The sequence below is a fragment of the Rhipicephalus microplus genome, chromosome 5 (assembly GCF_043290135.1).
Source record: "Rhipicephalus microplus isolate Deutch F79 chromosome 5, USDA_Rmic, whole genome shotgun sequence".
Taxonomy (NCBI): Eukaryota; Metazoa; Arthropoda; class Arachnida; order Ixodida; family Ixodidae; genus Rhipicephalus; species Rhipicephalus microplus.
Window position 1 is genome coordinate 160,402,233 of NC_134704.1, and position 27,571 is coordinate 160,429,803.

Below are 27,571 nucleotides of genomic sequence, written 5' to 3' on the forward strand. Positions count from 1 at the left end.
AAAAAAGAAAAAAAAACTGACGGCACTTGTGCTAGTTCCAACCTATTTAAACGCGTTCCGCTAGGGATATGGTGAAGAGAAACCACACACTAGGGCGAATCCAGCCACTCATTTTAATGAGAGGAGAGGGTCGTTTGAAGTAACACCGAAGAGGGGGGGCGGGGTGATTGTTCGTACTAGCACAAAAACCCCTCTAAGAGCATAAATTCAGTTAATACGTGCTCACAGTGGTCACACTCATTAGTCCTAATTGGTGATAAGCGATTTGTAGCAAGGACTAGAGGCGGTAATCACACATGCTTTAGGGAGGAGGGGGGGGATAGCCAGTACCATGCCCCCTTCTGGATCCACCACTGAATGCAGGAGAATTCCCTAATACGAGTTCAGACAGACCAGCAAGCAAAATTTTCTTGCGCGCTTGAAATTTGTGCAGAGAAGCATCTTTGAAATCAGCCTTGCTGTAAACACGGCGGAGGTAGTATAATGCACTCTTTCGTGCTCAGTGTCAGAGGCTCTGGACATTGCATGGCTTTTTTCCATATAGCCACTCAGTCAAATTTCAGTCTCATTCATGCAGGTGTCTGGCTACTGACGAAGCTGCATGCTACGCTTCGTGTTTTTTGTCAAAAAATATGCGTTGTCTTACCGCGTGGCTTGAGCTTTGAACATCGTGTAGGTCATGCCACTACAATTCGTGGTAACACCCTATTAGACACTTTTAGTTGGGCGTACAAGGAAGATGCGTACGCTGGGAAAATTACGTTGCGTACGCTGCAAGCGAAGCGTGCAACGACACTTTCAGTTTAACGTACCTTTATGTGCTTTACTCAACTTGATAACGCGTATTTGAGATGCGAGGATTTGGAATATTTATCAGCGTGACCCACGCTAGAAGTATGCTTGCTAGGTCCCAGTTAAATAACGTGGCTTTTGTGATCTACGCAAAAAACGTGCTAACGGTCAAGGTAAAGGACACCAGGTACAACTCAGGCCGTGGCGTTCACGGTGCAAATTTTCAGCATCGTTTCTGGGTGCACTGAACGCGCACGTTGACCTTTTCTGTTTTGAATTTGGGTGTGCAGTGTAAAAATGGCGTCTGACCGGGCACTGGACCAACTCCAGCGTTATATCCAGTACTGCTGCTGTGGATGAGGCCTAGCGTACCCTGCAGCAAGTGGTCGCGTTCCAGGTATTCATCGCCTTACGATTACCACGGGCACATTTAAGGAGTGAAAGCTCGCACAACGTCGAAGGTTTCTTACGTTGCGCCATGAATGAAAATAGGTACCAAGCTGCCATTTTGTTTACGGGTTCATTCGCAGAGAGGCTTGGCAGAAAAAGACGCGTTCCCGCACACAACCTATCGAAGGCCATTCTTGAAGATTTTCGTGAGACACCAGGCCATTTTTTCTGAATCATCAAGATGCCGGAACGCGCCGCTTGAATTTATCTTGTCTGGCATGAAGACATTGCTTTTCATTGTGACGAACACTACTCACGGATTGAAACAAGACACTCGTTGCGTGTGGCCACCGGTGCATGTGCCACCGCTCATGGGCGTTCGCGGAACCAGGCTGTAGAATTGTGGTATAGAGTGAGGGAGAGAACACCTACAGAGCAGGATTACTCCTTCCGGTCGCTAAAGGGTCGGTATTTAGTTCACAAAGCGCACACTGTGAGCGTAGTGGTGCAAGGCCCGCGCATTTTCGCAAGGAGCTCAAATTGAGTGGACGTTGCGCACCATTTGAGCAGACGACTATCTCGATCGGCACCCTTTGACGATGAGGCACGTAGGCTGCGCAAGTAAGATATGAAATACAGCTAAAATATTGCGCCTGACATGTGCTCACAGGCGTGATACACAGCTGCACAAAAGCAGTTTGTCCTGCTTTCTGTCGCGACGAAAAGGGAAAGCAGCAGCCACGGGCCTGTTTTTGCACCAATAAAACAATCACTTCTTATTTTGTTGTGTCGCCCCGAGCAGCAAATATTGCGGCTATTCTGCGTGGCAAGTTCTTGTAAAGCTGCCGGTCACAGAAGAACGAGCTAGCTTCTGCCATATTTATTCAACAATAGGCCACAGTTTTCCCTAGCGACACTAACACATTAATTTTATGTTGCCTGAAGTCAAGCCACCTGAAGTCAAGCCTGTTACTCAATTTCTTTCTTGTCGAGGCAGAAAGCATGAAGAAAACTTTCAATGTTTTATGCAGGTGTTTATCAAGTATACGAACGCACGCAAGGTGCATCCTCCTAACTGAATCTTGTGTCTCACTTGCACAAATTGCGTATAACGCATCGCCTCAGTACGCAGAACGAGAGGGTCGTCCGCTGGCACCGCAGTTAAAGTGGTGCGCAGCAGTGAGTTAGTGCAGTCGACATACGAATGTGCGTGAGTCTTGCAGTACCACACTGGCAGTGTACACATGGTGCGACCGGAAGGAGTAATCCTGCTACGTAGGTGTTCTTCCCCTCTATACCAGAATGCAACAAGCGCACCCATGAGCGGCGACACATGTACCGTCACCCACATGCTCCGAGTGTCCTGTTTCAATCCGCGAGTACTGTACACGTGCCTTGCGTCAGGTCCGCTGTTGCTGTCTGCGTCGAACGCCACTGCTGCCACCATACTCCCGTTCTGGTTTCTTCCAGGTCTTGCGAGAACGTAACGCAGTAAGCGTTGCGTTACGTACGAAGCGTCTTGTTTCGGGCGTACGCGTGCATCTCGAATCGATACGTTACGTGCTGCACATGCGCAGTTATCTCCCGTGTCTGTGCAGCGTACATGGGCTCGTTACGTGCGCACAACTAAAAGTGTCCATTGAAAACGGTGACGTTTTAAGGCGGCTTCCACGACTACTAATGCATCAGACATACATATTTCATGTTTATTCTTCAGCAATGATGGAATTATTTTTACCGCAAATAGGAGCAGCAACCGCGATTTAAGCGGCAGGGCAAGAACGATAGGACATGCACAAAGAGAAGTGCACTCGTTATTTTACGCGATGACTGCATGTAGTATTTTGTGGTGTTTTTTTTTTCACTGCTCCTTGAATCATGCACCGTAAGGAACAAGTCCACATTCCTGCTATAACGAGTTAAAACCAAACGTGGGTAGCACAAAGTCTCTTTGTCCCACTAAAGTAAAAGTGGTAGGCAAATGAACGGCTGTGAAGGCTTACTTCGGTCAGTGAAAAGCCAAAATGCACAGTCGTCAGCAAGCTTAACACGAACGCTATGCAGCGTGTCCTGAAACAGTTTGACGCTAGTGCCGTGTAGCTTGAGTTCTTTTGACGAGATGCTACCCAAAGACGCCGACATACTATCCAATCATACTGCGGTATTATCTAGGCACCCAACGCTTCACGGCTGGCGTCAGTCAAACCAGATCATGTAACGCTACGGAGCGTTCGAGTTAAGCTTGCTACCCACTGTAGCTTTTCTCAAAGCACGTAAACTTTACCAATCGCGAACGGTGAAGTAACGCCCATTCACAGCATTAGCTGAGAAGGCATTACTTGCTTGAGAACTGCGCTGGTTACAAGCGAATAACGTTACAAACAACAGACGTTGGTATTTCGCTGTGGCAGCGGTCGCCAAGTATAAATATTTTGTACATTTCCAGTGCGTCAAAAGATTATCAAGAAATAAAGCATGTTTACTTACGTCTTCGTGCATGCGTCGGTATGTGAGAGGAGTCGTTTCTTGTTGCCCTCTAACGTGCCCCCAGAATAAAAATTTCAGAGAATGCCGGGACTGAAGGCAGCGTCTTGCTGTTGCTTCTCGCCGTTGCTTCTCGCCGTTGCTGTTGCTTCTCGCCGTTGCAACTGTGTTGAACTTTCCTGCCTTGCCTCAAGCCAAGAAGCATTGAAACGACGAAATCAAAGGGGCACGCGTGGCATGCTTGTCAAATCAAGCGGAAACTAGCATTCTTCGATAACAACGCCGGCATTCGTTATCTGTCTTGACCACGTGATCGTGACAACGCCGCAGCCGAGCTAGACAGCCCACGTAAGCGTCACTTCCTGGCTGGGCAATTTATGTCACTGTAGCATGTTTCTCTGTTCATGCTTTCTGTGCAGCGCGTTTTTTATGTCCTTACTTTTTCTATGAGCTATCACAAAGAAAGGGGCCAGTTAACTGGGCACCGTCGCAGATACACGATGTACTGTATGGTCCACTGTTAAAGGAAACACGGAAGCTGGCAGCCGGCGTGCCGCGTGGCGCTGACTGGCCCCGGGATTTGTGAATGCGGCGCATGCGCATAGAACCTTAAAGCCGTGCGCGCCCATTTTCATCTGCTATGCCAAAGATAGCTACACTTCTCCGCATGTGCGCACAAAATCGTGGGAAAGCGCTTTGTATCTAGCTGTTGGTCCACCTGCTGCTCGCCAGATTATCAGGAAGCACGAAAAATGGCTGGTTTTATTTATTTTTGCAGTTTTCGCTAGCTGGTCATATTCCGCCCGTCATAACTTTTACTTACAAGCTTGCTAGAACTGGCCACTTTCGATAGCAGATAAGGCTATGCTGCGCACATTCTACGCTTGCTTTTGCCACCATGAAATATCGGCTTAATAAAAAGCGAAAGGCCGAGTTGGGAACAATTGATTTACATTGCGAAAACAAAATGCGCGAAAGGTCATGGCTCACTAGCACACGCCGGTTGCATGGCTGAAAAAGTAGCAGACGAGGCGGGCCATGCACCACCTTGATGAACCAATGCGCATGCGCCGCATTTCAAAATCTCTCCAGCCGTTAGCGCTCCGCTGACCACGCACTCGCGTGTTCCGTGGACCGTTCTGTAGTACATTCAGACATAAATGTTTGTAGACCACTCCATCCAGCAGTGACCCGAGTGGCCTGCCGGATGTAAATCTGCTGGGTACAGCTTGGCATGTCAAACTTTTATTCCAGTGCATGGCATCACTACCTCATTGTCTCGACGCAGGGCACTGTCTGCATTAAAACGACGGTATATCCGCCCTGATATCGTGGCTTGTCTCGACAGGTCTGCCAGTATGTAGAGAAGCATAACTTTAACCAATCGTTCCACCAATTTTCACATGTGAATACATAAGGACCGTTGGCGAAGGCATCGCATCCCTAAGGCCCCGCCTTCACGCAGACGGCACCCCTGGGAAATCGGCAGTCGCCCTTTTCTGTTCCCCTCTCCCCTGATCACCTTAATTCTCTTTTTTGTCATCTTTCCCGTCTTCTCTCTTCAAGTTATTCTTTTTCAGGTGGCATTAGTTAACATTACGAGTGTGCCTTCTCTTGGGCAGATTATATAGCACATTATAGTGCTATTAATAGACAGATTAGAGTGGCTATGTACAGCTGGTGATGGCAAGTCTTATTATAAGTGTTCTGGCGCCCACGTGTTGGACTCAACGGCCGGCGGCTGGCTTGGTTTCTGAAAATATTTTCAATCTACGGCCTCCAGATTTTTCTCGACAGAATGATGATGGGCACATCGATGAAAAACAAAAGTATTCCTGCACACAGTAGACATTTTCCCCGATTCCACGTCATTTACTTTAAGACAATTGACAGGAATGCCAGACTGATCTCCCCCTTTATTGTGTCAAAAACCTTCACTAACACACCCTGACAACGCTATGGGGCTGCTAGAGTGGCCAGTGGGAACCTTCATCTTAAAGCACAAAACAAGAAGCAACATGAAGACATCTCAAAACTTGTCTCTTTGAGAAGCACTCCTGTCTGTTTCAATAATAACATACCAATCCCTGAACAGCTCCCGAGGTGTAGTATGTGACCAATATCTTTTTGAGTTATGTGACAATGAGCTCCTTGAGGATTCGAATGAATATCATGTACAAATTTAGCATACTTACTTTGTAAATCTTGCCGAAAAGCATGTCGGCGACCCCAAAGAATTCTGGAAATTTGTTAGGTCTAACGGTAAACATGATACTTCCATTCCTTCCTTAAAGAACACCAAAACCATAGTTGGTGATAATAACGATAAAGTGAAACTAATTAGTAATTTTTTTCTCATTCGCGTTCCGGCCGAAACTCTCTCGAATCGTTAAGGTGACCTATCAGACTGACATTAACCCAATGCCTGAGGTTTTAACCGGTGTAGATAGTTTGCGTAAGTTATTACAGAAAATGAAGCTGTCCCCTGCATGCAGTCCGGATAATTTTCTGGCAGATATATTCTTAAAAATTGTTCTGCGATATTGTGATCCTACTTTTCTCGTCTACTTCAGAACTGTTAATCTGAGGCTTCATTGCCGCATGATTGGAAGCTGGCACGTGTTGTACTGATTCACTAAGGTGGATCGAGAAATGCCGTTCACAACTACAGGCCGGTATCCTTGACAATTATAACATGTAAACTAATGTAGCACGTAATTTATACTTTGATCATGTCACATTTAGTGAAAAACAACCTTATAAGTTCTATAAGTTCTTGTCAGCATGGTTTTCGACGAGGTTTTTTATGCTCCACTCACCTCGTTGAGTTTCTTCACGATCTGGCTTCAGCGTTAAATGACACGCAAATAATAAACTGCATATTCTTTGATTTTAGAAAATTGTTTGATGTATTTAGCATAATCTTCTCATCTCAAAACTACAATATTAAAAGTTAGATGATAGCGTTGTCGCATGGGTTGCCAAGTATCTTCGTGCAAGGTGGCAGTCTCGTGCTCAATCGTGTCTCTTTTGCATATGCTCCACTAACTTTGGCTTTTCCGCAGAGATAGGTTTTGGGTCCCCTTTTGTTTTTGCTTTTCATTAGCGATATTGTAAATGATGTCAATTCATCATTTAGAATGTTTGCGGATGAAAGTGTGATTTATAAAGTTCTGCATAAAAAGAGTGATATTACTTTACTGCCGGCTGGATTAGACACTATAAGGTCATGGTGTGATAAATAGGAAATGTCAATAAATCCTCAAAAAGTGTGTTCACGTCACCTTTTCAAAAAAATACAAATTTCAGTCCTGCAAATATACGCTGATTAATATGACCTTCAAGAAAGCTGAAGAATATAATCATCTAGGTATTTTTATAACGTCTGATTTCAAGTGAAATAGACACATTTGGTACATAAAAAAAGCAACAAGTGCACTGGGTTTTCTTCGCCATAATTTCAGTCAATTACCGCATAAATCAAAAGAGCGATTGTCTTTCACGTACGTTCGCAGCATACTTAATAGCATCTTGAAATAGTGCAAAATAAGGCAGTTCGGCTTGTACTCAACAGTTACCGAACATTAGGCATCACGGAAAGCAAACGTAAATTATCATCGCAGGTTTTGCAAGATCAGTGGGAAAACCTTAGACTCAAATTTTTTTCATAGTGTAAATATTCCCAAACCATCAATGAGCGAGAAAAGTATATTATGTTACCCCCAGAAGTGACCATGCAATGAAAGTTTGCGAATTCCCTGTTAAGGGTGACGTTTTCAGGTATTCTTTTTTTTTTGTAGGAGCCATTAGAAAATGGAATGTCCTATCGCCTGATATTGTAAACATTTCGAACAACGATGTATTTTACCACGCTTTGCGAGTGTGTTTACCGTAAAAAACTTTGTATGTAACCCATCTCCCCCCCGCCCCCGCTGCAATAGCCAATGGCGCGTGCAGGTATGCAATAAATAAATAAATAATGTCCCACATGTAGAGATTCAAACTCCATCGTGACGACAAAAAATACAATGCACCTGATTGTTACATTTTTCACAAGCAGCCTACCAGAATATCTCGAAACAGAGTACCTGAGGCTAGAGGTCAGAACACATATTCCCAATCTGCGGCGTTGCAATAATTGTCAACGTAGCGGTGACGGCTCTCTGGTCTGCCGTGGTCGTCAAACCTGTGGCAAGTGCAGCTAAATGGCCGCACTGCAGACAACTGTATGGAAACGCCCCACTGCGCAAGCTGCGATGGTGAGCATCCAGCATATTTTCGCACCTTTCCTGCGTGGAAACATGAAAAAGAAATGCTCACTCTCAAGAAAAAAGAAACATCTCCTTTAGGGAGGCGTGATACTTTCCTTTATTAAGCAGGGTCTGTCGTTCGCGGACATGGCACGCAATAGGCAGTGCTACAAAAGTCCTCAGCGCCCACACGTTTGCCGCCAAATAGACGGGTGGTAGCACCATCTGCCCCCTCAGCACCAGCAGCACGTGCTCTTCCGCAACTAAAAGACTTCCAGACCTCCAGATCTGCAGCCCCAGGGCCTTCTGTTCCCCCAGAAAGCCATAAGACAACAACGCCCGTACGTGTTAACCACGAGTGGGCAACCAGCACCTCTTCTGAGGTGATGGAAACGATAGAACGTCCAATGGTGTCTCTGGCGCAGAAGGGCAAGTGCAGCTGGTTGGAGCACACTAGAAAGTTAAAACGAAAAAACATTATCATAGAGCCTGACAAGGGTTCCCGACTCAAGGCAATACTTCGTTTAACAAATGCAACACTCATTTACATAGATAATGCATACACAAAAAATACTCAATGGAATGTCAGATGACTGCTTTGAAATCTCGATGATACTCATAATCGTTTACACAAACATTCACCAAAAGTGCTGTGTTTCGAAGAAACACACCTAAAGTTCAATAACACCAACTATCTACTCTATTATGTTATATTCAAAGTACCGCGATGATGTTGTAGCGCCATCTGTTGGCGTGGCTATTAGAGTTGACCACGGCGTAGCGTATACACACCTACCCAATACAAACTCCCAGTGAGGCAGTGGTCGTTCAAGCAGTTCTCTTGAACAAAGCCGTCTCCATCTACTCTATTTACATCTCTTAAAAAACGTAAATTTCAGTCTTTAATAGAATAACTACCAAAACTGATGCGGTACTTGGGGACTTGAATGCACATAGAAGTATCTGGGCTGATTCTCACTGCAATGGACGAGATACCCTAACGGAACAGCTCCTGTTCTCATCAGGTGCTTCTGTCTTGAATGAGGAACAGCCCACATATTACAGCCCGGAGAATGAAACCTACTCATCCATAAATCTCAGCATTACATCCTCATTGCTCCTGCCTCAACGCAATTAGAAGGACAATAATAATCCTTATGAAATCGGCCATTTCGCAATGATTCTGAGTGCACCAATTGGTAATGCAGGTCCTGCACAAGGTTCCAGTTCTCAGATTGACGAGACCTACTGGGGAAACTTCCGAAAGGCTACTCGCCTAAGTTGGTTCAATATACGTGGCTTTTTAAACGTAGATGCAGATGCAGACTTCTGTACCTTTTATATTTGATGCTGCAACAAAGTGTATCCCCCAAATGCACAAATGGGACGCCTGTTTATATATTCTTCCCTTTCTAATAAATCGTTTGGTTGCGGGAAGCGCTTGTCCTCTCTTCCTTTGTGTTTATTCGCGCGCTTGAACTGACAGTTATATTCTGTCAGTAAAGACACAGCATAAGTCCTGGGCCATATATTGTCACGGTGTCGTGACTTGAACGAAGGGGGCAGACTGGAAGTTGAATATTAAACTGTTTATTTGGGGTCGAACTTGTGGTCACGTAAAAGAAAAGTCAAATTACAGCAAGACACTGGCACCGATAGCGGTGGTTAGAGCATCGGTTGTCGATCAACTAGCTGACAAGTGGTGAAGCGCGACGGTATTTTTACACGTGTTATTGAATATTCTAGTGTTATTGCCAGTGACCACGTAGGTTCCAGAATAATCTGTAATGTTCGGGAAGTGGGCTGTCTTAACGGAATTATCCACTGCAGTCCCGAAGCTTCTGGAACACCGCAGGCGCGGTTTGCGCTGAGAATGACTGACAGTGAAACGGGGCGATAACAAAACTTGAGGCGGGAATGTGGCAATATTAAACACAAAACTGACCTTCGTAGCCCACATAAATACACAAAAAATAAGTGTTTAAAACCCGTCAGTATTGTAAGTTTTTGGCATGCGTTACTTGTGGTAGTAACGAGAAGTGCCTTCTGAATCTTTGTAAAAGTCTTGTTCCCACTCGCCGAAACTACGGGGCTGTTGCCTATCAATATGCAACACCAACTGCCCCGAAAATGCTTGACGCTGTTCACCATCTTATTTCAATGGGTGCTTTTCGGACAATCACCATAAAATGTCTTTACGCTGAATCTAACAAGTGGTCGCTCCAACTTCACAGGTCTTACACGGCTTTTGTGTATTTTCTGAAACTAAACTCTGACAAGAATCGCCCTACACACCCTAAAATTAACGATGTGTGCAGTTTAGCGTTATTCGACAACCATCATTTTTTGAGACAGCCCTACTCAGTACGCGTGAGGGGCCCAGCTCGGCAAATAAGCGTACTCCTTCTCCAACACCATCTGGTTGCTCCTGCTGCAAATCTCCCACCGTGGCAGAGGAAGATCAAACACTTCGATGTGCGCTTCGTGAAGGTTACTAAACAAGCGCCTACTGCACAAATCCGTACACACTTTCTTGAATTTTAGCCCCTCAGCTCAAATACACTTTCCCAGAATTCTTTACCGATGACTCGAAGTCTCACACTTTCGTTTTTTATGCTGCGGCTGGTCCATCTTTTTCAGATTAAGCTTTCCAGCACTCCAGTACGAACATCCTAGCTGAACAGGCATACGCGTTGTTATCAGCCATCAAAAGTACCAAAATAATAAATTGTCAAAAGTTGTGATAAACACCAATTTTCTGAACATGGTAACAGCTCTGAAAACCCTAAAAAGCACATGAATCCTGTATCTGTCTCAGTTTACTCACTTTTATACACAGCTTACGCACAAAAACAATATGTTGTAGTCTGCTGGCTGCCAGAGCACAGCAAGATTCAAGGAAACGTGTTGGCAGATCAACTGGCTGTTTTCGCTCACTAGAACGCCACCGAAAGTATAGATCTATGTATAGCTTTCCCTGCACTTGAACTCAAACATTTTCTTAAACAACCGCTCATGAATTATTTACAGCATTTGCGGGATACGCGAACACAACATAAACTTCACTTCAACAATCACCACCTCGCGCATTGGCTGCCGATATCAAAGTCACGCTACACAGAAGTAACACATACCAGATTAAGAATAGGACACACACACACACTTAATGACATACTTTGGCCGCAAATATCACAACTACAGAGCGAACACGACAAGCACACGCAGGTGTGTGTTTGTCGTTGTGTGTTTCTTTGCTCTGTGTTTGGGATATTTGAAGTCAACTAAAAGGAAAATAGGATGAAAAGAATGGCAGGGAGGTTACCCAGCCTATAGGCAGCCCGTTTGCTACCCTGCGGATGGGAGGGGGATAGGGGAGATGAAAGATAGAGAGCAGAGATGTAAGAGAGATAAACAGCACATTCGGCCGCACACGCGCGCCAAAGCATGTCATTAACCAAGCACCAACTAGGCCAATAATCAGTCTTGATACACACACTAAACATCCGCACCTTGTGTCCGATTGCAATCCACCTCTATGTGATAAGTGCGGTGAACCACTCACCGTGCATAATGTTTAATATAGTGGAAAAAGCTCGCTGAAGATAAAGTGAAGATAAAAAGTGTGCATCTTCACGAAGGAAGGCGTGGTTGGAAGGAGCAGGTTTGCGTCGACAACCATGTCGAAAAGTTCCTTGAAGGAGGGCTGCTGGTCTTAAATACCGGGTGCCACCAAACACCGCATGACAAAGGCAGGTCTTTTTTCTGCACTTCAGAAATCATCGATGTTACGAATAAAGCCGGCCGAAATCAGGAATAGGGCGAGACGGAAAGGTTGGGCTAGGGTCCGTCGGTCCGCCTTGGTTCAGCAAGTCGTCGTGATGCGACGCTACATTATTAATAGCACTGGTTGCGTCACAGGAGCATCCTTAGCACTTTTCTCTGGAGATGTGATAGTTTATCCCTGCTATCGTTATTGAGCTTTGATTCTTCTTACTCTTTTTTTTGTGATCCAAAGCCCTGTGCCGCTGCGTTACAGTGACACCTCAACATTAGTTGCCCGCTATTTGGTGACACGCTACCTCTAACGGTGACACGCTATTCAGAACACCGTATCTTTTACAGAGCCTGCATGGCCGCCAATATTGTCACCACGAGGAATGCAAGACGCTACCCCACGGAGCTGTGGACAATGGAACATCAAATTACTTCATATGATTTCCGTCGTGCGGCACACCATGATGGCTTCTCCCTGGTTACAAAACACACGCGAAGAATGAGTGATGGGCAAGAGCAGCAAATGACTAGAGGAGAGGACTCTCAGCAGCTGGATTGGGCGCACATGGCAGGCATTGATAAAAAAATTAAAAGAGACGTTGCTTCGAGCATCCAGGCAGGGGATTTTCCAAGGTGTAAGTTTTAAGCAGTTCTATTAACGCTCCCGTCCTCGACATTTGCGCGACTCTTTTCCACGACTTTCTGCCGGTGTCTCGAGAAACTCATGTGGCCTAAAGCGTCAGAGTACATTATTCAGGGACTTCAATGTGAACGTGTCGCCCGCTCTGGGGGTCTAGTGGCTAAGGTACTCGGCTGCTGACCCGCACGCAGGTCATGGGATCGAATCCCTGGTGCGGCTGCTACCATTTCGATGGAGGCGAGAATGCTGTAGGCCCATGGGCTCAGATTTGGGTGCACGTTATAGAAACCCCGGGTGGTCAAAATTTGAAGAGCCCTCCAGTGCGACGTCTCTCATAATCATATGATGGTTTCGGGACGTTAAGCCCCACATATTAATCAATCATTGTGAGCGTGTCCAGTCAGTGACGTCGCACAATGACATCGGTCTCTGGCATTATGACGGCGTCAAGAAGGGTGACATTTTTAACGTTATCATGTCAGCCTTATATCACGTTACAAGATGACGGAATCACGTAATAGGAATGACAGACTGGGTGTGTTGGCTTGGTGTATTTGAAGTGTGAAGCACATTGCGGAAATTGGCCCGAGAGAGAGTACAGACAGAAAAAAGCGGTTCTAACAACGCTAATTTCTAAATGGATGTGGTGTATGCATGTACACACCACGCCCCGTCACAATTCCTTAATGCGCAGCCGCTATAAAGTAACGCATCTTTTCAGTGAATAGTAAAATCGCAGCCATGCTAACACACTTATCGCCTCCTCCAATCATTTTCTTTACTTCAATTACTAATCTTAACGACTTATAATGACTACGGGCGTCAACCAAGCGGGCGTAAAGGGACGACCCCAAGAGAATTGAAATTTCACTAAAATTAGTTATCATGGTCAACTTATTTTATCCCCTTCAGAGCCAAGTTTTCTCCTAATTGTCACAAGCTTGCGTGGCCCAGTGTTAAATGTATGCTATTATAGAGGCCTTTCATTTTTGACGAGAAGGGCATAATTGCATTAGTATCGTGCACATCCATCTACACAGGGTGCGATAGCGTTTTTAGAACTACACGCGAAGTGATTTTGCTGAGTACTTTCATCTTGTATTGTTTTACAGCGATAAGCTGTTATGAGATCACCACAAAGGTCACAGACGGCGCCTTAGCTGTCCGCCGCCGGTGTCGTTAACCGATATCGCACGAGCTAACAAAAAACTCAGTAAATAAAAAACACCGAGGACACGGTAGGGTTCCAACCCGGGTCCGCTGCGTTCCAGCCCAGTATTCTACCACAAAACCACGCCGGTTCTTGGGATTTGTTAGAGAAACTTGTCTCAGGCAGGCTTATGTCGGGAAGTGAATCGCGTTAATTTGAGTAATAAAGTGTTTTAGAACAGCAAAGGAACAACCAGGCGTCACACAGTGCGAATAGCGTAATGAGTGGGCCACCCAATGCTACAACCATTAACAACAGTTTTTTCTTGATCACCTGATACCTGTGAGCGTCGCCACTTCAGGCATAATTCCTAATTGTCGTCAGCCATTGCATGAGCAATTGGCACTCAATTGCTTGCAAGTGTTTAGCGGATACCGCACTTCTCCGACGAATGACGAAGGATGGCATAGTGAATACCGACCTACTACCCATAAATTATTATTAAAGTCGTAGTGGGTACCAAGCAAGTTTACTTGTTGCAGCTACCCAAAGAGTGTTCAGAAAAGGTTCTGAAAGGCCGCTCTAAAAACGAAACGCCACCTGCGCGTTCCGCACAGGCCTGGCGTTTTTTTTTTTGTGTTTCTTTTATCTGTTCTCTCTTCGCCGAGTCGTTTGGACTATCTTGTCCGCGCTCTAAATATATGTTATTCCCGGATAAAGAAGTTCATTGGCAGTAGGGAGTAATTCTATGCCCTTCTTATCTTGAGTGCCGTGCTCATCGTGCCCCACTCTTCATCATGAACATGCACGGGATGTACAAACGGCGCTTCAACGACGGGGGTTCGTTGTGGAGTGATTAATTCACAGATGCTCCTGAAAAGCATGAGTTTTCCATCGTTAAACGCACAAGGAAGGAATTCTAACACGGGCAATTGTAACCTAAAATAATTTTCGCTGGACAGTGGGCACCTCATAAATATTTCTGCAAAACCAACGAAATTTTGTTGAAATGAGCCTTACCGGGTGGCCAATTCCAAAACAGTGTAACAGTTTCTTTCGATACCAACATAACAGTAACTCGGTGAACTATCACGGAAGTAGCTATTACGCTGTCTACTATTACGTTGATTAGAAAAAGGCACATATTGTACAATCTGAACCACGCAACCTCATTACGCAACCTCGTTCTTCTCGAACCACGCAACCTCGTTCTTCTCTAAACGTGTCCCGTCCTGTTGATGCAATTTTTGTTGATTTCTCGAAAGCCTTTGATCGCGTGCCACATAAACGTCTGTTCCTAAAAATCCGCCAACTCCAACTCGACCAAAACACAACATGATGGATAGAAGAATTTTTAACCAATCGTTTCCAGACAGTCAAGTTAAACAATCATATTTCTAACCAAACACGTGTTTCATCTGGGGTCCCTCAGGGGTCAGTGTTAGGTCCTCTTTTATTCCTGATTTACATCAATGACATACCATGCAGCCTAAAATCACCAATTCGCTTGTTTGCGGATGATTGCGTAGTGTATAGAGAAATATATAATCCAGACGATACAATTATCTTACAATCTGATCTTATTAGGCTAGAGGAATGGTGTAGCCGCTGGCAAATGGAAATAAATGTAGAAAAAACCAAACACATAATGTTTAGTCCTACCCCCGAGACAGTTCCCGCTAACTACAAAATAAATGATACTCCAATAGATTCAGTTCAATCGTTTAAATATTTAGGTGTGTTCTTTACGGCGAATTTAAAGTGGACGTGCCACATAGAATACATATCTACTAAAGCCCTAAAAAACTCGGCCTTCTCAAAAGGCACCTACATTTAGCCACCAAGGAAACCAGGTTTCATGCATATAATTGTCTTATCCGGCCCTCACTAGAATACGGTTCAATCATATGGCATCCTCAGGGCGCAAACCTAAGTAACCTTTTGGATTCTGTCCAGAACAAGGCAACCCGGTTCATCACGTCCTCGTACTCACGTTACCAAAGCGTACCTTCTTTAAAGAATTCACTTCATCTTCCCTCGCTTGCCATGCGCCGAAAGTTGGCTCGACTATCTTTTTATCATTCGCTGTACCACAGTAGCACGCCGTTTTCCCAGCTTCATATCATTCCACCACCTCATATCTCCGCCCGGGTACACCACACTTTCAAAGTTAAACCAATTTTCGCTAAAACAGAAAGATATAAAAACTCTCCTTTAGTCCTTGCAATCGCAGAATGGAACGCGTTACCTGCTCACATCGCAGAACTGTCCGGTTCATCATCTTTTCAACATGCACTCAAAACCTTTCTTGAAGTTCTTTGATGACGCATAAATCTTTATTTTGTTTTTTTTCTTCTATGTTTCTCTCTGTATTTTTTTCTTTTTCTTTTTTTTTGCACACTGTTGTTGAGTGTACTGATCGCGCTTTTTTGTTCTTGTTTACTGTTTTTAAAGTGCATTTCGCGTGAACCCTTTTTTTCATTCAATGTAATCTATTGTTGTTTGGCGTTGTTTCTGGATTGCACTTTCAGTTTCTCGATGCAGTAGACATGTATACCATCTCTGCCTTCATTTATGTTCTGTACTGTACTTGTGATCATAACCCCACTCTATCCCCCCCTATGTAATGCCCATTCGGGCCTTTAGGGTATTTAAATAAATAAAAATAAACAAACTACCACCCTGTGACGTTAGACAGTAAGATTTCCAAAGTAATGTAACACCTATTCTTCTCAAGTATAACGAAACATAGAAATGATCACTTGTTACTCAAGAATTGCCAGCATGACTTCCGTTCTAGATTTTCCTGTCTCACAAAATTAACAAAATTGGCTCATAACTTGTCACCTGATTCGGTCAGTGGCGGCGTGATGGATTGTATATATATTTTTATAGAAGCCTTTAGATGTTGCACACCATGACGAATTGAATAAAAAGTGGTGATTGTATGACATCAACACTGCTTTCATGAATTGTATTAAAACTTATCCGCAGTTTAGACGCTTAACAGTTCAAATGAGTGGGAGGGGGAATCATGTGAGGCTGACGTTACGTCACAAGTGTCGCAGGGGTCGGTACTGGGCCCCTTCCTCTTTTACAACAAAAGCTCTTATGAAATCAAAACACAGGTTACACGCGGTGCAGTAGTTGTCCGCTGCCGCCACCGTCACCGGTGTTCCTAACCAGTATCGAAAGAATAATCTCAGTAAATAAAAGCACCACTGACACAATGGGATTTCAACCCGGGTCCGCTGCGCGCCAGCTCAGTATTGTACAACTGAGCTACACCAGGGCTTACAATGCAACTTCTAACCTGGCAGGCTTGATTTCGGGAGAGGAACCATGTCAATATCAGTAATACAGCGTTTTAGAACTTCTAAGGAACTATTAGGTGTCACCCAATGCCAATTGCGCCATAAGTGAGTCGTCCAATGCTCCAACACATAAGAAATTTTATTCTTGATCACCCAATAACTGCGGCGCATACCCACTTCAGGTATGAATCTTCATCGTTGTCAGCCACTGCGTAAAAAATGCACGAAGTTCTTTATAACTGTGTAGCGCATACCATGCTTCTTCAAAGAATGACGAAAGATACCATACTGAATGTCCCACCGCGGTGGTCTAGTGGCTAAGGTACTCGGCTGCTGACCCGCAAGTCGTGGCATCGAATCCCGGCAGCGGCGGCTGTATTTCCGACGGAGGCGGAAATGCTTTAGGCCCTTGTGCTCAGATTTGGGTGCACGTTAAAAAACCCCAGGCGGTCGAAATTTCCGGAGCTCTCCACTACGGCGCTTTTCATATTCATATGGAGGTTTTGGGACGTTAAACCCCACATATCAATCAGATACCATAAGTGAATACTGGCCTGCTACAAAAAAATTTGTTTATTTATGGCGTTGGGGGTCGCCAACAGTGTGTTTGCAGCAGTTAAGCAAAGAGTGTTTAGAAAGGGCTCTGAAAGGCCGCTCTTCTGGCTTTCGCTCTGACTAAGCTGCGCCTTCCGCGCAGGCCTGGTGTTTTACAACGAAAGTTGTTATGAGATCTAAACTCGGGTCTCGCCCAGCGCCGTCGTTGTCCACTGCCACCGCCGCCAGTGTCTGTGAACCATCACAAGAAATATTTTTTAAAAAACCTAGTACCAATGGCACAATGGGGCTCGAACCCGGTACCGGTGGGTGCTAGGCCTGTACCTCACCACTGAGCCACGCCGGAGCTTGGTACTTGCCGGCAAATTAGCCTTAAGCAGGCTTGATGTCACGAAAGCAATCGCGGTAATACGATTTATAAAGCGTTTTAAAACAGCGAAAGAACAAGCAGTCGCCACACAATGCGAATGGCGTAACGAGTGGGTCGTCCAATGCTCCAACCCATGACAAAAGTTTGTTTTTGTTCATCTATAAACTGTGGTGCATGCTCACTTCAGGCATGATTCCTCATCGTCGTCAGCCACTGCATGAACAATTGGCCCAAACTTCTTGCAATAGTTTCGCGAATGCCACGCTCCTCAGGAGAATGACGAAAATATCGTAGCAAATGCCAGCTTACTACCCTAATAAAACTATTATTAATGCTGTAGTGGCAATTCAACAGGTGTTCTTGCAACAGTTACCCAATGACTATTTGAAAAAGGCCCTGAAGCCGCTCTTCTACAGTTTTTCTCACTCAATTTAATCCAAGCGCCAGCCAAATTATTCTAGGCGCCAGTCAATTTTATTCAGCCACTACTCAAATTATTTCAGGTGTCATTCATTTTAATCCAAGTGCCACTGAAATTTTATTTATTTATTTATACATACTGCAGCCCCTATTAGGGCTACTGCAGGAGTGGACATACAAATGATCAGGTGATAACAAGCAGAAACAAAAACATGAGCATAGGGCACAAATTTGTGGTTCATAGTACTACACAAGATACAGAATGAACAGAACAAGAGCACAGAAAGCAAAAAAACATGGAAATATCTACTTAACACGCATGTGATATTGCACTCAGAAAGTGCTCCAAAGGAAGCCCGCGGGTATCGCCGGGTAGCAAGTTCCAGAGCTCAATAGTGAAGGGAAAAAAAACTATACTTAAACAAATCAGTTTTGGGGTGAAGTGGCGTAATATTTAGCACATGTTGACTCCTGGTGTGAACAGAGGGTGGTGTGGCAAACTGCAGATACCTGTGGAGCGAGGGCAAGCGCGGCGAATTAATCAAGGTGTACAGGAGCTTTCAGCATTCTGAATGGCGCCAATCCAACCGCCAGCCGATTTTATCCAGACGCCACTGAATTTAATCCTGACGACATCGTGACTTCAAAGCGACACAGAATTTTCAGGAACGCGTGGAGTGACTAGCTTTGGAGTGAATTTAAGAGTTTTTATTTTGAAGATGTGTAGAATAAACAATGAATGAGTCACTAGTGACACATTGTGACTCGCGCGATTTTATCACGCCTATCTCCCGCGTACGCACTACTCACACCTTCCACATGCATATCAAACGAAACGTCTTTGAGAGGGTAATAACTTGAACGATGTCACTCGGCCTAGTGACATGATCACTAGTGACTCACGTGACGTCATCTCGCCTAACACTCACGCAAGCGTTCTCTAATCTGCCTTCATGCATATCAAACGAAACGTCTTTGAGAGGGCAATAACTTGAACGCTGTCACTCGGCCTAGTGACGTGATCTCTAGCGACTCACGTGACGTCATCACGCCTAACACTCACACTAGCACTCACTAACCTGCCTTCATGCATATCAAACGAAACTTCTTAGAGTTGGGAATAACTTGAACGCTGTTACTCGGCCTAGTGACCTGATCACTAGTGACTCACGTGAAGTCAACGTACCTGGTACCGACGCAAGAACTTTATAACCTGCCTTCATGTGTATCAAACGAAACGTCTTTGAGAGGGGAACAACTTGAACGTTGTTACTCGGCCTAGTAACCCGATCACTACTGACTCGCGTAATGTCAACGCGCCTATCACCCAAGCACGCAATGTCTAACCTGTCTTCATGGATATCAAACGAAACGCCTTTGAGAGGGTAATAACTTGAATGCTGTCACTCGGCCTAGTGACGTTATCTCTAGTGACTCACATGATGCCATCACGCCTATCACACATGCACACGCTGTCCTAACCTGCCTTCATGCATATGAAACGAAACGCATTCGAGAGGGTAATGACTTGAACGCTGTCACTCAGCCTAGTGACGTAATCACTAGTGACTCACGTGACGTCATCACACCTATCACACACGCACGCCCTGTCCTAACCTGTCTTCATGGATATCAAACGAAACATCTGTGAGAGACCAATGACGTCATACTTATAATTCAGCCAACCGACTTGACTACTAGTGACTCACGTGACGTCATCACGCCCAACACTCACGCAAGCACTCTCTTACATGCCTTCATGAATACTAAACGAAACGTCGCTAAGAGAGTAATAAATTGAAGGCCATTTCAGCCAGCGTCTGCTAGTGAACAACTGACTACTCGCGCTGCACAGCCGTTCACCGGCTAACTGGTATATGTAAAACACGAGATCGCGCGTTACGAATTCAGTAAAAGGCGTTTTACATGGCTTTTCCTTGACTGGACGCTTTTCTTGACTCGAGTAGGTCTGATGGAAGCAACAGTACCTTCAAGCAGCAGCGGGGTACAACCCAAATCAGCGTCCCACCACTCATTGAGGGCAACGCTTTTCTTTCATTCAATAAATAGGAATAATAAAGGTGAAATGACAATTAGGCTTTTCCAAACCACACTCATTTACGCAAGATTCAACCAATACTCTGACCATTCTGCGACGCATTTACTCCAGCTCGTCCTGTGGGAAGATCTGGGTGGTTTTTTTGTTGTTTCTCGTGTTTCGAAGTATGCCTTGGAAACGCGGGCAGCCAGGCTGCACTACTGTGAATGAACAGGCGTTCTACACCAAACAAGCGCGCTTATTCCAAGCACATTTACCTATAAGAAACGGCGTGGCGCAGAATGTACACAGAAAGGCACGAGTCAGGCACAGCGTTTTGCAAATGGTCACTTGCAAATAGCAATAGTATGTATCTCAAGTACGGGTCTGCCCTCTATTACAACGCATTTGTTTCACATGATAACCAGATGAAATATTAGTTGAGCCGAAGGAGTGATTGACACACCTTTTTGTAGCATGTTCTGCAGCAGGCAGACCATGCGTCTTATGGTTGATTATAAATATATGGTGTTATGACTAGAGGCCGGATTATATGCAAATGCCTATTTCGTTTCTTGCATTCCTACCGTGTCATTTTGACACATGAGCACAAATTAGAGGGCAAGGAGAGCTTTTATAGTGTTTTTATAGGACCTATAATTGCCTATTTCGGACGTTGCTGCCTCAATTTGTATAAGTGCTTGTAAATGCCTGTTTTCAAAATCAATGCCTATATAAATGCTATTACCTCAAATTTTACTTTCAAGTAGCGCTGGAGTACGGTGTTCATGTTACCCGGCAAAATTTAGATTTCCGGACACTGTGAGGTTCAAATTACACTTTATTTCACAAGTGACGTTTAGAACTGTCAATCCAAGAAGAAGGCATTTTAGCCAAAAGGAAAGTCTATTAGCCTCTACACATGTATCCATCCATGTCGCGTCGTCTGCTCAGCCTCTCTTCAGCGTCCGCTCGGATGCGTAGGGAGCAAAGGGTGCTTCTGTGCAGGGGCAGCACGATGAAGAATGAATGCAAAACCTTGGAGAGTCATCAGGGGAAGTAAAGTGCAGAGAAAAAAAAAGCGATATTCATGTAGTATTTGCTTTATTTGTCATTTACATGTGGTGCTTTACCAGGGCTGCTGAGAATTTTAACTTAGGTAGTGGAAAATGTTGCGCGCCAAAAGAAAAGCTTTTTATCACTAGAATGTTTTTCAATTTGATCATTAGAAGCTGCGAAAGCATGATCTGAGGAGGTGAGCTTGAAAGCTTCGCCACTCACTCTATGTTGACTTCGCAATTCCTTCCCTGCTATTGGTATCAGAGCCACTCAAAACTGGAGCATCACACAATGCACATGAGTATGTCATGCGCGCATAAACTACACTCGCATGAGATGCCTTTGTCAGCCCATGCATGCAAGCGGTGTTCTGCCGTCTCGATGTTTTCTGCATTGTACTGCGAGTTTTTGTGAGATGGATCCCTATCTGCGGCCACGTTTGGAGAGGCTGGCTTGGATAACGTATACTTATCCCGACACACAGCGTCACACCGCTGCAACTCTTTTAAGGGACGATGCACCAAAAACATGCCCAGCGTTGTGAATGCTGGCACCGACGCGATGTGAGAACTGCGAGAACACCAATGCAAACGAAACAGAGGCACCTTAGTCTCGCATCTCTCTCGATATGAAGTTAAATAAATAAGGCGAATAGATTTCGTCTGTGTCTTCTAACATTATTGTCAACCTTCATACTTCTAATAAAGCAACCGTTTGCACAAATTACACACGTCGTCTCAAATAGTTCTCGCAGTGTCCTGTACTACTTTGACATATGCAGGACCGTTCTATCACCTTCACCATGTTGGGACGCACGCTCATGAGAAGATCAAGCAGTGTTCAGTTTGGCATATCACCTCTTTATGGCGCACGTAATACTGCCAATTTTGATAAATGAGATCTTGAGCGCCCAGTGCATGCATTCCTTTTCGCTTCTCAAAACTCTTCAACTTGTGTAACGACATTATAAGCTGTTCAGAAACAGAAGAAAAATTCAGCCTAAGCGGTTAGAACAAGTTCATACGACAAAAAAAAATCCTTCTGGCGCTTTGCGCTCTGGCAATTTGCGCATGTGTAGCCCTTCTCAGCTATGCCGCAAAGAAAGAGACACGGAAGCATGTTTATTCGACGGTGCACACTTAATTTACCATGCTGAAATAAAAATGAAGAGGCCATATTTTGCGAACCCTGCGGAAAAATGCATGTCTATGCTAAACCATCACGCGTTTGTACAATCAAAAACTCAAGCGTTTTTGCTTGCTTTCATGTCGTAGAGAGAGATTTCGCACCTATTTCTTCCAAACTTTGAGTTTTGTCAAACTTTATTTTGCCTATATTCATGATTTCGGCAGCCTAAAACAGCGTTTTGCCCGCCTATTTTTGGCGCCTGAATCCCTGTTCTTTAGTGGCTATAAAGCCGGCCTCTAGTTACGACCTACCTGGCATGTTAGCGCAATGCCGAAGTAAATACGATGCCCGGTTAAAACATTTACCGTACCTCAAGAAAAAAAATGTTGTTCCTGTAACGGCAAGCTTGTTGAATCGGCTATGAAATGCGTGATGAAAGAAAACCGGGGCAAATCCGTGAAATACGAAATTTATTATTATACAGGCAAAGCAGTTTTCATGAACACGCCCCCATAGTTCTGCTGCTGAGCAGTGCTCTACATCTAAAGGCAGTCGAGGGCAGCTTGTACAAAAGTGTCATCGTGCCTATCATAAGCGGCACAGTCCACACGCTGGATGTGCTGCATAGAGCGCCCCACGGCCTCATGCATAAGAAATGAAACAGACGTTTCGTTTCATATGCATGAAGGCAGGTTAGTGATGGTTCAGAATCAATTACCATCATTAATTGCCAACTAGCCCACCTTTCCATTCTAATGCAAGGCAGGTTAGGGCAGCGCGTGCGTGTGGGATAAGTGTGATGATGTCACGTGAGCCACTAGTGATCACGTCACTAGGCCGAGTGACCGCATTCAAGTTATTACTCTCTCAAAGACGTTTCGCTTGATACGCATAAAAACAGGTCACACATTGCGTGCTTGGGTGATAGGCGTGATGACTTCACATGAGTCACCTATAATCAGGTCACTAGGCCGAGTAACAGCGTTCAAGGTATTACCCTCTCAAAGACGTTTCGTTCGATATGCATGAAAGCAGGTTAGAGAGCGCTCGTGTGAGTGTTCGTCGCGGTGACGTCATGTGAGCAACTAGTGATCAAGTCAGTCGGCCGAGTGGCCACGTTCAAGCTATTACCCTCTCAAAGAAGTTTCGTTTGATATTCATGAAGACAGGTTAGGCATTCTGTGCTTGAGTGATAGGCGCGATTACATCACGCGACTCACTAGTAATCAGGTCACTAGGCCGAGTAACAGCGTTCAAGTTATCAGCCTCTCAAAGAAGTTTCATTTGATATGCATGAAGGGAGGTTAGAGTGCGCTGCTGCGGGTGTCATGCGCGATGACGTCACGCGAGTCACTAGGGATTAAGTCAATTGGCCGAGTGGAAGCGTTCAAGTTATTACTCTATCGAAGACATTTTGTTTGATATGCATGAAGACAGGTTAGGACAGCACGTGCGTGTGTGACAGGCGTGATGACGTCACGTGAGTCACTAGTGATCACGTCACTAGGTCGCGTCAGTCAAGTCAAGTTTATAAATAGTTCAGTTGAGTTACATGGTTAGCGTTATTACAGCAGGAGGTCCCAAAGTTTCATAGAAACTGACAGGGGGACCTCCTATGGCTACATAGAGGGGGTAATTACAAAAAATACAGCAATAGTATACGGACTTCTGAGTAATAAGGAATAATCTTGATTAACAATAAAAATACTATCAATACACAACATAATGGTAATACTCACTATTGAAAAATAACAAGGGAATAGCCAAAAGCAAGTGAAGACAAAAAACAATATTAATGAACTCTACGTGACAAATGCAACACCTTTCATTATCAGTGTTATCAATTATACAAAGGCAAATTGAAGTAGTAAAATAGCCCAGAACTGTGGAGAGCTATTAACAGTTAATTACACAAATCGGATGAGTTGATTAATTCCTGAACGTATTATTTCTTACTGCGCGAAGTGAAAATATGGATGTTATCCGATGATTTCAATTCGAAAGGCAATGAATTCCAAATGGCTATGCTAGTAAATAAGGTTGAGAACTTGCCGTAGTTTGTCCTTACGGCCGGCAAAAGAAGATTATTGGACTGGGAAAACTAGGTGATGTTACCATTAGTTGAGTGACGATGATCAATGCATGCAATAAAAATGTCATGCGTGATGAGTCTAAAGGCGACAATGGACGTTCTATGATAAAATAATTGTCTCAATGGGAGTACGTTAAGCTGAGGAAACAACGAGCTGCAGGAGAAGTAAAATGGGCTGAATGACATTAATCTAACTGCTTGATTCTGAAGTCGCTGCAAACGTTCGATGTGCGTGAAATATGTGTTGGCCCAAGATGATACGCAATACGAAATATGGCTATGAATATAAGCAAAATACAAAGTACGTATGATGTGAGGCGGAAAATAAGTTCGTGTCTTGATGACAACGTGAATACTAAATGCAATCTTTTTAATGAGTGATGCTGCATGTTTAAGAAATTTTAGTTCGCTATCTAAGATGACGCCAAGAAACCGCGCTTCACTGGAAATGTTTATGATGGTATTACCAATGTGAAGGGAAGGTTGTGTGTCAAGTGAAATGCGCGGGGAATGTAACAACATAAACACGGTTTTAGTAGCATTGATCTGAATAAAATTGGCCTGGCACCATAAATTTATGTTATGCAAATCTGTGTTGAGGTCAGACTGGAGTGAAGAAACTGATTTAGATGAGTGAAAGGTGGTTGTGTCGTCAGCGTAAAGTATGCACTTGGTCCTTGTAAGAATGGTAGGTAGATCATTATTAAACATCAAAAATAAAAGTGGGCCTAAAATTGATCCCTGTGGAACACCAACACTAATTAACTTGGGCGTTGAGAGATGGCCATTAACATGAACCATTTGAGACCGGTTACTGAGGCAGCTTTTAATAAAGTTTAGTGGCGCACCAGACATACCAAATGATTCGAGTTCAGCAAGTAGAACATGATGATTTATCGTGTCAAAAGCCTTCGTCAAATCGATAAACACAGATCCCACAATTAACCCTCTATCAATAGCTTGTTTAATTTCCACCGTTAGGGTAATTAGTGCCAGCTCAGTTGAATATCCTTGACGGACTTCGAATTGTTGTGGAGATAAAAGATTAAATTTTTTCAGATAACGCATAAATCTAATGTGGAACAACTTTTCAATTACCTTACCAAAGAAAGGCAGGATACAGATTGGCCTATAATTCTGTACAAAAGTCTTAGCACTCTTCTTAAAAACTGGAACTATTTTACCAGCCTTAAGGCAGCTCGGAAACACACCCGAAGAAAACAGCTTGTTAATAATTACTGCCAAAGGTGGTGATATTAAGTTTGAAACTAGTTTTGCTTTAAAAGGATCAATATTATCTAAACCAGCGCTTGTGGTCTTTAGTGATGTGATGACCTGAGGGACTTCATCTGCAGACGTGGAATGAAGATAAAAAGAACGAGTACACCGTGGTATATTGCGTAAATGACCTGGTGATTGCTGCGTCTCCGCAGATGCGCAGAAATGCTCACTGAACGTGGCGGCCACTCTTACAGGGTCGGTATACATTTCGTCGCCTTGCTTTATTTTTATTGTGGGCTCTGAGCAGTTTTTCATGTTCAAAAATTTTTTAATAATTTCCCAACAGCGTCTCGTGTTACCTGTGTTTTTTACAATGAGATTCCGGTAGTATTTGCGCTTAGCACGCCTAAGTAAGGAAGATAATGTTGCTGAGTATTTGTGAAAGCGGCATTTTAATGCTAGGTTATAAAGCTGCTACTTTAGTTTCTTATGAAAGTTATTCTTTTTATTAATGGACTTCAACAACGAGTTGCTTATCCAGGGATTTCTAGGGGAACAATACCACTTCGTGACAGTAGTGGAAGTGGTGCATGCATCTATACCTGAAGCTATTACTTCTGAGAAAGACTCAAAAGCCTTTTCTGCGCAGTCTAGATTAGTCTCCGATGTCCAGTCTACTGTGCTAATTATTTGCACAAACTTGTCCGCATCGAATCAGCGCTTCGTAAAGATGTCACTGGCCTTGGTATTTTCGGAGCCCAGAATGAAAAATACGGGATTATGGTCTCTAATGCTATAGGATCTATTACACCTGCAACGTGTTCAGGGGAAATGCTGGAGATGATATGATCTATTAGGGTATTCGAACCCAGTAAATCGTTTCTAGTTGGTGCTGAGATATGCGACGTAAAGACATAACAGTATAAACAGTTCATATATTCTAAGCACGATGCACTATCAGGATCAATAATGTTTATATTAAAATCACCACATAAGACAACGTTTTTGTTTTCGATCACTAGGTTACTAAGAATTATGCTTAACTGATTACGAAAATCGGAATACGACGATGAAGGTGACCGATAAATGGAAGCTATAATAATACTACGGCTATTCAATGGTATAACACTATGGTTCAATTCAAGCCAAACAGATTCACATAAAATATTGTTGAAGGTTATGTCACTACGGCGTGTGTAGGTTAAGAATGAGTTGACAAGAATGGCACTACCGCCACCACGACAGAGCTCCAGATTACAGTATTCAGAATAATAACCTGGCGATCCGTACAAGTTATCCTCATTACCAGACAACCAAGTTTCACATAAACATATGACAGAGAATGAATGTTTAAGCAAGGAAATCAACGCAACAAGGTCATCCTGGTGCTTTCTAAAACTGCGAATGTTTAAGTGAAGTAGTGATAAGGATGGTGACTTCTCGAGTAGCAATTCTGATGTTTGCTGGCACGAGAACGAAGCCATGTTGATCTAAGGTCGGTTTAAAATGGGGACTGATAGGATATCTAAGAGAATACTCGGAGATCTTCTGCGCATGTAATTCGAAACACGCGACTGTCATCCGCCTTTCTGGCTTTGATTGTATAATTGTCAGTCCAGAGATGCTTCCACTGGTTGGCTTTCTTGAGCGCAAGTGCCTCTGCAAAAAGGCGCTTTCGCTCTGGTGTGAGATGGTCATTCACATACACAGGTTTGGGGCCTGTGCTCTCAGAAAACCCTATATCTGTAGTAGACAGGCGTGCCTTTCTTGCCTTCTTAGTGAATTCGGCCTTTTTGTTTCTCGAACAGAATCGCGCAATAATGTTGCTTCCATTCTTTGCGGGCACCCGATGCGCGGCGTCTATGTCTGTATCGGCAATTGGACAACCAATCTT

General features: G+C 44.1%; 1 protein-coding gene across 2 annotated transcripts in view; it reads right to left on the reverse strand.

The window, feature by feature from the left end:
- The window catches only part of LOC119174152 (iris-like), a 155,928-nt gene that overhangs the window by 32,901 nt on the left and 95,456 nt on the right, over positions 1 to 27,571 (reverse strand). The window contains exon 5 of one of the 2 annotated variants that reach the window (XM_075896142.1): positions 3,670 to 7,955. In XM_075896142.1, the coding sequence (XP_075752257.1) occupies positions 7,761 to 7,955 (195 nt within the window). In that variant the 3' untranslated portion in view covers positions 3,670 to 7,760. Of the gene's footprint in view, positions 1 to 3,669; positions 7,956 to 7,993; positions 8,370 to 27,571 lie in introns of those variants that run through there. The other variant, XM_075896143.1, reaches the window with a different exon arrangement.